The 12,125-nt window shown below is 47.0% G+C and overlaps 7 protein-coding genes across 7 annotated transcripts; 4 read left to right on the forward strand and 3 right to left on the reverse strand.

Moving 5' to 3' along the window:
- Nucleotides 1-170: 170 nt before the first annotated feature.
- Nucleotides 171-656, forward strand: N7478_008323 (RpiB/LacA/LacB family sugar-phosphate isomerase; the record flags this gene model as incomplete). Its single annotated transcript, XM_056924537.1, has 1 exon — nt 171-656. One exon carries the CDS (start codon nt 171-173, stop codon nt 654-656), a length of 486 nt encoding a protein of 161 aa, XP_056777263.1.
- An 800-nt stretch (nt 657-1,456) lies between these two features.
- N7478_008324 (putative U-box domain protein) lies at nt 1,457-2,499 on the forward strand (the record flags this gene model as incomplete). The annotated part of the gene is made up of 3 exons (XM_056924538.1): nt 1,457-1,539; nt 1,664-2,201; nt 2,266-2,499. 3 exons carry the CDS (start codon nt 1,457-1,459, stop codon nt 2,497-2,499), a joined length of 855 nt encoding a protein of 284 aa, XP_056777264.1.
- A 442-nt stretch (nt 2,500-2,941) lies between these two features.
- On the forward strand, nt 2,942-3,449 carry N7478_008325 (uncharacterized protein; the record flags this gene model as incomplete). The annotated part of the gene is made up of 2 exons (XM_056924539.1): nt 2,942-3,265; nt 3,330-3,449. The coding sequence occupies 2 exons, from the start codon at nt 2,942-2,944 to the stop codon at nt 3,447-3,449; spliced, it is 444 nt and encodes a 147-aa protein (XP_056777265.1).
- A 306-nt stretch (nt 3,450-3,755) lies between these two features.
- N7478_008326 (tyrosyl-DNA phosphodiesterase 1) lies at nt 3,756-5,729 on the reverse strand (the record flags this gene model as incomplete). Its single annotated transcript, XM_056924540.1, has 4 exons — nt 3,756-4,493; nt 4,555-4,963; nt 5,019-5,131; nt 5,256-5,729. The coding sequence occupies 4 exons, from the start codon at nt 5,727-5,729 to the stop codon at nt 3,756-3,758; spliced, it is 1,734 nt and encodes a 577-aa protein (XP_056777266.1).
- Nucleotides 5,730-6,184: 455 nt separating this feature from the next.
- On the reverse strand, nt 6,185-8,161 carry alg10 (dolichyl-P-Glc:Glc(2)Man(9)GlcNAc(2)-PP-dolichol alpha-1,2- glucosyltransferase; the record flags this gene model as incomplete). Its single annotated transcript, XM_056924541.1, has 3 exons — nt 6,185-7,143; nt 7,210-7,347; nt 7,402-8,161. The coding sequence occupies 3 exons, from the start codon at nt 8,159-8,161 to the stop codon at nt 6,185-6,187; spliced, it is 1,857 nt and encodes a 618-aa protein (XP_056777267.1).
- A 269-nt stretch (nt 8,162-8,430) lies between these two features.
- psf2 (DNA replication protein PSF2) lies at nt 8,431-9,396 on the forward strand (the record flags this gene model as incomplete). The annotated part of the gene is made up of 3 exons (XM_056924542.1): nt 8,431-8,544; nt 8,606-9,192; nt 9,282-9,396. 3 exons carry the CDS (start codon nt 8,431-8,433, stop codon nt 9,394-9,396), a joined length of 816 nt encoding a protein of 271 aa, XP_056777268.1.
- A 379-nt stretch (nt 9,397-9,775) lies between these two features.
- On the reverse strand, nt 9,776-10,455 carry N7478_008329 (CUE domain-containing protein; the record flags this gene model as incomplete). Its single annotated transcript, XM_056924543.1, has 2 exons — nt 9,776-10,072; nt 10,189-10,455. 2 exons carry the CDS (start codon nt 10,453-10,455, stop codon nt 9,776-9,778), a joined length of 564 nt encoding a protein of 187 aa, XP_056777269.1.
- Nucleotides 10,456-12,125: the final 1,670 nt, after the last annotated feature.

Below are 12,125 nucleotides of genomic sequence, written 5' to 3' on the forward strand. Positions count from 1 at the left end.
CCCAGGGTGCTGTGGTGCTGTGGTTGCATGGGGGGATTGATGCACCAGAAAGGTATAAAAGAGTACTGGGAATGCCCTTGAAGTGAGAAAGATTTCTTTTCTGAAACTCACACTCTCCAAACAATCCTACTCTAAACCGCCTTACTTCCTTTTTTCAAACACATATCATCATGTCTGCTCCTCAACCCCTCCGTCTCGTTATGGCCTGCGACGAGGCCGGTGTCCCCTACCGTGATGCCCTCAAGGCCGTTCTCGAGAAGAACCCCGGCGTTGCCTCTATCATTGACGTCGGTGTCAACACTGCCGACGACAAGACCGCCTACCCCCACCCCGCCGTCGAGGGCGCCAAGCTCATCAAGGAAGGCAAGGCTGACCGCGGCCTCTTCATCTGCGGAACCGGTCTCGGTGTCGCAATCGCTGCCAACAAGGTTCCCGGCATCCGAGCCGTTACAGCCCACGACCCTTTCTCCGTTGAGCGCGCCATTTTGAGCAACGACGCCCAGGTTCTCTGCTTCGGCCAGCGTGTCATCGGCGTTGAGCTCGCCAAGAAGCTCGCCGTTGACTGGCTCCAGTACCGCTTCGACCCCAAGAGTGGCTCTGCCGCCAAGGTCCAGGCTATCTCCGACTATGAGACCAAGTTCGCTGGCTCTTCCTAATTGCAACCCAACCCAGACCATAATTATTTGAATGATGGGGGGTTTTCTCTTCTCTTCTTGCGGCCAGAGACTATATGCCCCCTATCGTCTTTGACGCGGACGTTGCTTTTCCGGTGGACCAGATTATCCCTCCGCATACTGGCATATTCATTTGCGCGAAGCGCATCTTGATTCGATTTTTCTTTGTCGATATACCAAGCGCATCATGATACCACGAATCTAATATCGAGTCCTGCTGTTCAGGTTGTGATTTAGAATGATAAACTACATACTGATCTGAGATCTCTGTACACACCACAATACAATCCATGCAGTCTTGAACTTTCTTCTTACCAGTAGCTTCTTCTATACAGAACATTACTCCTTCTTAGACCACCGTGAAATAGATAGCTGCATCATGTTGCTACACTATTCTTCAAGTGTTCAATGTTGATACTTAAGACATGCTGACTCATCCAGTTCTGCGGGGATCGAAAACCTTCCATATCAGGCACCTACGACTCTCTTTGTACTTTCTGTCAGTAAAATAGTAGATGGCCATGCTGTCGACATCTAGGTGATTCTAACCATTTCAAACACTATTTCAGATTCCCAACCTCATTTATCCTCCGCACGACATTGAAATATTCCTTTGTCTTACCGTGTTTGATACTCACTGCAAAAGGTGGGGCGGCAGGCCCACCTGGGGAACGGATTGATCAGCGACATCGCCCTCAAATAAAGCAATCTTTTTTCTCTCTTTGATTTCTTTTCATTTCTCTAGCGAAGCGACTATAAAGCAGAAAGCAGCACATAACCAAATGGCGCAAGAACTGAAAGCAAAGGGCAACGAGCTCTTCAAACAAAGTGACTACGTTGGTGCCGAGGAGTTCTACTCTCAAGCGTAAGCCAAACCACACGCGCATCGTTCCGCGATGACATACCATACCCCAAGAAACACGCAGGCGCAAGCACTGCTTTCACTTTCTCCACAAGATTTGTTAGCTGACAATAATTCTGAGCTAAAGAATCCTAAAAGACCCCCGCGATGCAACCTTCTTCACCAACCGCGCCGTTACCCGCATAAGGCTAGAGAAATGGGCAGATGTAGAGCATGATGCCCGCGCCGCAATTGGAATATACGGCTTGAAGAATAAAGCAACTCTCAAAAGTTCAAATTACCTTGCTCAGGCGCTTCTGGAGCTCCAACGTCCCCAGGAAGCTTACGATGTCGCTGTGGAAGCATACGAACTTAGCCTGGCGGAGAAGAATTCACAGACGGAGAACCTTTCGCGAGCTGTACTGCGCGCTAAGCAACGGATCTGGGCGGCGAAGGAAACATCTCGCTTGCGAGAGATGAATGAAACGTTAAGGGGTATTGAGGGACTTGTGGAGAGAGATCTGGAGCGCTCAATGGCTGAGTTGAAGACGCAGTTGGATGCAGGGGAGATTGGTGAGATTGGATATGGAGAGGATTGCAAGGCGCTCCGGGAAGATGCGGAGAAAATGATTCGGGATACTAGAGATGCTTTCAGAATTGCTTCCAAGGGAGAGGTGCAGGAACGGGTGGGTTTCTTAACTTTTATTTGGTGGTTTATTCAATGTTTCGGGACATGCTAACTTTATCCAGGTCGTGCCGGACCATCTTGTTGATGGTATTACGTTCGAGATCATGCATGATCCTGTCATGACGCCCTCTGGTAGCAGCTTCGACCGCATTGGTATTGTCAAGTATGTGGAAAAGTCTGGCGTGGATCCAATCACCAGGGCTTCCATGACTGTCAAGGACTTACGACCCAACTATGCGCTAAAGGCAGCTTGTGAAGAATTTTTGACCAACAACGGATGGGCTGTAGATTGGTAGTCTGATATTTCTCTTTGGCTCTGTCCTTATTGTCTGTAAATAGCTTTTTCTTTGTTTATTTCATCAGGTCAGGAGCATAGCGAGTGATTTTAACAAGCATAGGATCTGCGACTTATTTCATGTACCTGCAGGCGTCTTTGATAGACTGAAAGATCCAATGAACTATGTACATTACCATATATTTCCACTAAGCCATCACTAAGTGTACGTAAGACAATTATTTAGATTCAAATTGTCCCCAAGGCATATTGAATACAGCTAAATTATATACTCGGCCAACCCATTCAACTGGTGGGTGTACTGTCAGCAACCCCACCATCCGGACCCCTCCTCAACCTTTCCGCATCACAAACCCAACAAACCCACCACCTCAAACCAAGCTTCAAATACAGCCAAAACACACTTCAAACGCCTCCCAAAGCTCCCTCCAAAACCACACACCATGTCCGACATCTCCGGTTTCATCACTGTCCTCGAGGCCGCCCAGGCCAAGGCCAAGTTCACTCCCGAGGTCCAAGAGGCCGCTCAAGGAATCGACATCGAAGCTCTTAAGGCCGGTTTCGCAGCTGCCATTGCCATGGGCGAGACCGATAATATCTCCGACGAAGCCCAGTCCGCCGCCCTGAAGGCTGGTTTCGAGTTCGCCGTCAAGGCTGTCCTGATGCTGAAGACCGCACCTGGACCTTTCGAGATGTTGGACCTCTACGCCAACTTCAAGGTTGCTCGTGGTGAAACTGTTGAGAAGCCTGGCATGTTTGATATGAAGGTATGTTGAATAATTTGTTTTTTAGTGTTTTCTTGAGCTGTGTTGACAAGTATTCAAATTATAGAAGAAGTCGATGTTCAACGCGTGGGAGAAGATCAAGCACATCAGCACCCCGAAGGCTCAGGCTCAATACATCAAGCATGTCAATGAGTACATTGGCAAGTACGATACCCGTGACGAGTGAAGGGATAAACAAGTTCCAATACAATAGAATCGGAAGATTTGCCCGGGCGAAGGAGAAATCATATTGAATCGGGCTGCCGGAGCTTGTGGAGATGAAAGAGAAGAGAATCAGACCTTACGAACGTTGCTGTATTAAGAAATGAAGCGATGCATCCACGAATGAACATCTGTCTGCTATTATACTGCTTTGAACTATGGGCCTGTATATGAAGGAATCCAAGTAAGCAGCTCTGCATATTGCCATTGTGCCTACAAGATAAGCCTGGTATAAAAGTATGAAATATAGAAGATCCATCATGTAATTATTCTAGATGAGCCAGCTCATTCCTCTCCAGTCTGGAAGGTAATGCGGAGCTGTAGCGCACCATGGCTCCTCCGACGCGCTGTACGGAGTAAGTGGAAGACTATACGGCATGCGTAGTCCAACTACAGTAGCGGCATTTGCAGCTATGCTGGTTAACACAGGCTCATTCTGCTTAAAACCAGGTACCATCAGCACATCTGGAGATTGATTCATCTCCGACCTTGAAGCAGATGGGGAAACAAGAGCAGTTGCATATAAATCCGGCCAAACGACAACCCCAATTTCGAAGCTGGAGATTTTTACTTCGCCGGCTGGGTTCGGTGCTGCGCCCCACGCTTGTGTGGATAGATTGGCAGATGTCACCATTGCCCAATCTATAGTATCCATCGTCTCTTCGTCTGAGAAGCGGATGTATGTTTTGATGTGTGGCGCTGCACGTCCACGGCCAGCTTCACGTGTCGTGGACTTGTCATCAGAGAGATCGATGGTTTTTGACTCTCCAGCCCAATGGCATAGATGAGGACGTAGATATTGTAGTTGTTTCTGTTGAGGTGCGCTTTGAGTCTTCATATGAATTGAGCCACCGGATCCATAACCGTCCAGGGAATTTCGAATCTCTTCCGGTGTTGGGAATATGATTGAATATTTAGGTGCCAAATCGGATGGTGTTGGTGCGAGAGCCTTGAAGAAAATACTTTTCAGCCATTTATCTGTTTGGCCGAGAGAAGCGACTGAGGATATCTGGATAATATTAAATATTCATTTTTCCATAATAATTATCAAGATATCAAAAGAGACATACCTGTATGACAATCCGAGGCTTTGAAGGTTTATTTTCTTTGGGTTTCGAGCTCACGGGTATTCGACCGATGAGATCTTTCAAGGCCGGCCAACCCCATAAGGTTCCTGTATCTGAATCTATATCAATGAGGCCTTGCTTTGACGGAACGCTAGCCACAATAGCAGCTCGTATCGCAGCAAAATCATATTGACTTAGTTGCTGAACCAACGGACCAGTTTTCTTAGGACCATATGCTCTCAAATACGTAAGAAGGTCTCTCTTGAATCTTGCACCGCTACCAAGTGATGTATCTCCCTGTGGTGAAGACGGTGAACCCGGCTTCAAAATAGGAAGCAATGGGGATTTCCAAACAGCCTGTGTCATATTTGTCCAGTCTCCGTGGATCATGTTGGCTGTGTGGATGATAACCCTGGTTCATGGTCAGTCATGCAACTGGGTTTTTATGAGAGTAAATCACAACATACTGTGCTAAGTCATCATGTCGTAGAAGCACCATCATTTTAGAATGATGGGTTCCGAAACGTTCAGGCATATATGCCACGATCGCCTCTACGTTTTTGTACCGAGCGCATGCTTCCTGATCGCGGTTAATATGAGCTAGAGTCCAATATTGTGCCAAAAAGGATACATGAAAACCAAGGCAAGCAGAAAGAGAGATAAAAACTCCATGCGCGAAAACAGAAGACTTTGTACCAACTCACATCAATTCTGATCTTGTTAGCGGACTCCCTCTCCCAGGATCCATGCACAATCTTAACCTTCACAAGACTTCTAACATCCTCATCAAATTGAGACATCAGAAAATCCACATCAAAACAGTAGTTAAATTGCCAACACTCCTTGATCATCGGATCTCCAAGGATATCCCTCAGTTTCACCGTACCATCATTGAAGCCCCCTTGGTCTGGCAGGTCTCGAATATGAGTGAGCTGGAATGGCGAAGGAACCTGACAAGGAGAGCGTAGAGCATTATTTGCATCCTGGATATCGAACCGATCATTTTTTAGATCCGAGCATGCTGATACAGACGCGTGCAGTTGCGCAGACCGCGTGCTGGCTGGTGGTGAGATGGACCTTTGCAGTGATGCCAATGGTGTTCGTACGGTTTCTTCACTTTCCGTTGCCTTTTCAGACAGCGCCGGCGATAGCCTTGCCCGCTTTGAAGGGCGCTCCATTAAGGGTGGGCTCAAAAGGGTAGTTGGACTGGTATGGAATTGAGATGGAGAAAAGGGACGTGTGGGGCCTTGTATCCGAGAGTTGATGGCAACTTGAAGGATAGAAGATGAACCCCGGCAGGAGATGTAGAATGGATTGAAGGAAATGATTCTTCCCCGAGACATTCAGGCGTTGCTGGGAAAATATTTTTCTTTTAGTTGAGTCCACACAAGTGATGAGAGCAGGTTTAATCTGAATAACCTTAAATACCGAGGTCATTGCTAAGTATATCGTGACTACCGCCCTTGATCTGCCGACCTCTCTTACGCACTGTTTACTGCCAGGACTGTCCCAAGGTTTGATCAACTCATTAATATTGGAGCTTCCTTGGCATTTAAAAATAATGATTACATGAATGAATATAATGTACACTAATATGTCTGCAATGAGACGGTAACTTTGAGAAGCAGATCAATCACCACATGAAACGCTGGACCTTGCCAGGCTCCTGGGGCCATTCAAAGCCCTTGTACAGGAACAGATATCCGGTCACTGCATTGATCACGATGAACCAGGCAGTCTCGATAAACTTAGAAGCATTCTTTGACAGATCAACAAGTTTCTTTTCACGCTCGTTCTCAGGTCGCTGCTTCTGGAATGCCGAAGGGCTCGGCAGCTCTGGGAGATGCAGACGCCACAACACCCAAGGGATGATAAGATAGCGCGGCTCGACAAGTGGGGCTGTCACAAGGGAAAGAGTCGTCGCCGCGAGCCAAACAAGAACGAAGCTAACTCGTGGTGCTACCGATTGTTCTTTGCGACGCTGGACCAGGCTCTGTTGAAGCCTAGCGAATGCTTCAGGGGACATGGGTTCAGGTTTATTTGGCTTTTCTTTTGATTCAAGCTGCGAACTCTTCTTAGCAGAGGCTTTCTCATTTACTCGGCGTGTTTTTCTATTTTCCTTTGGGTGCTCAGGAGCAGGTGCTGCTGTGGGTGCTGCAGGCGCCATAGGAGGAAGCTGAATCCTTCTCGGCCCCTGGTCGATTGTGAAACCAAGGGCAGATAGAACAGCCCATCCACAGAGGAAGTATATCAATACGGCAACATACTTCACAGCAGGATTAACGCCCAAGAGAAGGCGAAACACATAGAAAACATAGTGCCGGTTGTCAGCGAGCGTGAAGGGATGCACAACCGTGTTGAAATGAACAATGGCAAGCATAACCGGAAGAACGGCTAGGACAGTAAGTAACTTTGGAAGTTGCTTCTGGCTCTTCGGGAAGCCATAATTGAAATACTTGGGTAAAACCGATGTTGGTAAAACGAGATTGGCGACTGGGATAACGAGCAATGGCCAAGAGAAAAAGGCAAAGTACGGCCAGATGTATAGCATTTGAGCTAAGTGGATGCCAGCTGTATGGAATTCCTTGTGGCCTATAATTCAGGTTTAGCTGAAGATCTTGGATAGAAATAACGAGAATAAGGTCATAAAACACTTACCAAGTACCACGCCGTCATTCCAGAAAACAAATGCACCGAAAGCTCCAAGAATGGCTAAGTGGGGGATGATCGAAGCTACAGTAGAGAATGGATTCTTCAGACTAGCAGTCGCAAATGAGATTGCAGACTTGAAGTAATCTATATTGAAAACAATCAGTATAGTCGATAGTAGATAGATAGTAATAAACTTACCTTCTAAGGAAGCGTCTGAGACAAGAGGATCATAAATTTGATTTTTAAACCCACCCTTGACAATGCTGCACAAATCGGATGACTTAGAAGGTTCGCAAGAAAGTCGAATCTTACGAACAACCTGCAGTCCACCCAGAAACGCCGAAACCCAAAAGATGTTTGTTTGACGACAAGCAAGAGCAGCCAAACCACACACAAGAAACATCAGGGTGGAAAGTAAACCCTTAGCACCCTTTGCATCGGACCGCTTCAGGTCCCAATTGTATGCCTCTATCACGACAAGGAGTGCGAGTATATCGGTATAGTATAGACCGGAAAAGAAGAAAAGTGGGGGGAACAAACAGATATTCAGAACTGAATGACTGAGCCACGCACCCATTTTCCGGGTATTCTTAATCTTATGCACGGCATCTGAAAGAGTCTGGAGTCTCCAAGGAAGAAAAATGGCGGTGGTGAAGAAATTGGTTCGGCGGAGGGCATCGATACCAAGTTCCTTCGGGGATTCGTCGCGAGAGAGCACGATAGCGCACAGCAGGTACGACCACAAGTATAAGCCAGGTGGTGTCGTAATTTTAGGATCCCAGTGAGTCCACTGGTGCTTCCAATATGCTTGAGCCTGTGGGACATGGAAGACCTCATCTAGGTATGCTTCGGGGACTTCGGCTTGGACTTTGGCTCTCCAGATAGGAATCAAGAGTAGTCCGAATGGAACGGCATAACGTGCCACGCGGCTCAAAGTCGAATCGGACGCGGAACTCATTTTGTTCCAATGCTCAAAGAGCAGGTTCTCAACCTCGATTAGCGTCTTATGGAAGTTGAAGATCAAGCTTCGAGAAGGAAATGGACGACGTAAACGAAGAAGCTATGCGGTGCAAACATACCAAACACCTCATTTAGCAATCATCGCGACGCGATTCGGTCCCGCAGCGAGATCAAGCATGCCGCATTGACGGCGCAAACACCTGAATATCTGTCAATTGGCTCCTTTTATACGTGGATTGTGCCTGTTAAATTCATACTGAGGCCATAATGGCTTTCCCACTTCCTCGGGGCATTACGCCCTCGGAAATCGCCTTTCTTGCGGAGATGGAGACAATAACCATTGTGCCTCGACAACGTCTTGAAGGCATGGAATTGCTTAGTGTGAGTATATGGTTAAATTAATCGTTTTTAATTGTTCCGATCATGGATTGACTTGATCCAGGGCTCTATTGAACCTCTCGGTCCACCACGCCGCGCTTCCTTACCCCTCTGGCTCGCGCTCCTGCTAAAACGCCAACGACGTGCACACATAATACCTCCCTCATGGCTACATCCAGAGCCACTTAGCTTGATCCTTGAGGTTGAGTCACAACATCAAGATTATAGGAACGCCTTCTCGCCACCTCCACCCCTTCCAGGCCAAGCGAGTGTCACAGACCATGAAACAGAATCTATAGCTCGACCGCAATATACACCAGATGGGCAGAGATATTATGCTGCTCCTCCATTCCTACCACAAAATATTTCGGGGGCTGGAAGTGGTGAGGGAGAAGTACCAGCACTGCCATTTCATTGGGTGGAAGTTGGAAACATGTTGCTTGATGCAGCAAGCGATGATTTAGTGGAGCCAGATCAACTCCGGCGGATGTTGAAAGATCTACGGGAGGTACGAATGGCAAAAATGAGATCTGGTGTGGATGCTCTGGACGCAGCAGCAACTGGCGGTGGAGGAGTCGCATTGACGGGTGTTGGAGCAATGGAATTGGGTGAAGAGCGTGGCTTCCTCACAGGCGTCGTGGATAATCTACGGTATGTTGCCAATGCCTTGATAATTCTCAGTTCTTCTACTATCACAAAATATTGGCTTTTTGGAATGACTTTATTAATTGAGACAATAGGAAAATCGGCGCTTCAAAGGAACAAGCCCGGCGGGAACAACTCGCCGACCAGCGCGCAAACGGTGGATATGGGGCAACCCAAGAAGACGAAGAAGAAGACTACATGGAGTTTTAAAAAAGCATGGGCAACATTTTCGGCGGCTTTCTTTTAATTTTTTGGCGTTCAAGGTGCATATGCGACGTGAATCGGTGCCCCCGAAACGAATATTCAATGTTTATAGACTCATATACCCGACTTTCTGGTCCGAAGATCAATGGTTTAAGACCAAAGTTATTCCAATTTACCTAACACCATACCAGCATGCGAAACGCTCTAATACTAAAACGAAAGTGGAGAGTATATAACCCGCACGCACAACTGAGTGGGAGACATGTCCTTCAATAAACATAATTCCGGCGATTTTCTGAGTCTGCTAAGGCCCATAAAAAACACGATAAAGCCGAAACAGGAGTAAAAACAGATATGGTGCCATTATTTAAGGAGGCTGATATTCTTATTGGGCTGGACTCTGCTTCTTGTCCATCATCTTCTTCCGCGCGGCGAGGATCATGTCATCCCTACGCTTCTGGAGCAAACGCTGCCGTTCATCCTTGTTCTGAGACCAGGCGTTTTTAGAGATAGGAGATTGGCTGTCATCAGCGCTTTCATCTGTGACTTTCCCGCCGAGGTTATACCGAGTGATGAGGTCTTGTCCACCAAACTTGGCTGCTGCTGCGACAGCGGCCGCAGCGCGAGCGGCCGGGGCTTGCGCCGTAGGAATTGCGGTCTGAGGCTGGAATGATGGGGGCGGCTAAATATAATCAAAAGTCAGTATAAGAAGAAAGACGATAGTAACTCTCGAGGAGACATTGGATTGATTGACGAGATATCCGTAAATGACAACATCTCGGAGGTGCCAGCACGTACCGTTTCCAGTCCTTGTCCGCTCAAAATACGTTCTGTTGTCGCCGTGGGACTCCCACCATTGCGCTGCAAGTCCCACATGATCTCTCGAGTGCTCAGTTGAGGGAACATTTGGGATATTTGCTCGACTTGGGCTGGGTCAACACGGCGGGGCCGGCCGCCACCGTTAGAACCCTCGTCACGATTAAAGAACCATCGGAAGACGAAATATGATACCACCGCTAATGTCAAGAGCGAGGGGATGTTGAGCGAAGGCTCATCGTCGTTCATTGTGCCGTGAGCGGTGTGCGCCCTGAAGGATGTTTAGTTTAGGCTTCAAATGTGTCGTAGATGCGGGTGGAGGCGGAGTAATTCCGGGTCGGGCAAGAGGTCATGTGGCGGGATGGGAGATGCCGACCTCGGGAAGCGAATCACGTATGAAAGGTCAAGTCCGGACCGAAAGATGGATACGTCAGAGCAGGAAAAAGTTTGTGTAGCAAACACAGAGGAATTTGGTGGCGGTTGTTGATGTTGGATAGTGTTGGGGCGAAGGCTGCACGTGCCGGATACTTGATTCTGCAACCACAAATAGTGAACAAACACTTGATAGCCCCCGGACCATGAGGTTCTTTCTTTGTTCATTCCAGTTTATATAATCATATCTTTGACTCTACCATTTGTTGCCCTTCGCATGTATTTGAAGAAAGCCCTGAAAGCAACTAAATATAGTACATTCCCTAAGCTTTTCATATTGATGGGTACTAGTATAGGTATATGGATATATATATCCTAGTAGCACTTCAAGTTGCCAGTGAGTGCCAATTCAATGATGAGCAACTTCTATACAACTCCGAGTCGAAGGGTAGTTTGACCCTGGAGATGGTATTGAAAACGGCGTGGCCTCTCTCCTGGAGACAACATACCTTCCCTGGAACTTCCAGCATTTCCAAGGCTGAACAGAGTTACATTTGAGCGCACCGGCACCCAAACGTTTGACCACCTTGATGCATGATGGCCGCCGAGGGACTCGGAAGTACGGATATTGAAACATCATAATTCGCCTGGGCAACGAGTTCAGTTATACAACCAAAACTTGAATCTCTGGACCTGAGCAATGAGCTCGCGACGTGGTTTTGGAAATCATGCTCTCAGAAGAGTGATCAAGCACAAAGAACGTGCAACGCAATTGCTTAGATTTATTCGTAGGCATTATGACAGGATGTTGGCTAATAATCCCAATGGAGAGCAAACATTCGCAAAGATATGCGACAAGCTACGCGTCTATATCAAGGTATGTACTAATTCCAAAGGCTCAGCCTACCCATAGCGTTGTGGTTAACCAATGATTCGGATCAGCCCTGGAGCTATTTCTAAGGTTACCGTCATGATATCCACACACATATATGTACCTCAAAGCTCATCATGGGTAAATGAACAAGTCAGAGGCGAAGAGGACTGTAGCTACGAAAAGGGCCCAACCAAAGGTCCAGCCGATAACCATATTGATTCGCTAAATAGTTAAAGTATTTCTGAGGGAATGGATGGTATATAGAAATAAATGAATAGTGAACGAGGTGTCGAGAAGTTCTTCAAATTGATGGTATACTTTTAGTCTCCACATTCCCAGCTTTACCCAAGTGCTAGTCCCAATGATATCATGTGAATATCAAGGATTGCTTAGCCACAGCCTCGTTCGTACAGAGCTTGAGTTATAGGTAGCAGTGCATTATTATAGCTATCATGCAAGAGTAGTAAATAAGAATTTCTAGTCATTCGATTACTAAAATCATAGACTATTACTGAGGCCATTTCAAAGAGTGCAAGATGCACATCTTGGAATAATATGGTCTACACCAATTCACAGTGCATGAATCTTGATTCGTGCTAAAAAAAGGAACATCGAAGTCTTGTGCAAGAAAAGAAGAAAATAAGAAGCCTTCATGATATAGATCGTGAGCCAA

The sequence above is a fragment of the Penicillium angulare genome (genome assembly GCF_028827245.1).
Source record: "Penicillium angulare strain IBT 27051 chromosome Unknown utg000005l_segment0_segment0, whole genome shotgun sequence".
NCBI classification, from domain to species: Eukaryota; Fungi; Ascomycota; class Eurotiomycetes; order Eurotiales; family Aspergillaceae; genus Penicillium; species Penicillium angulare.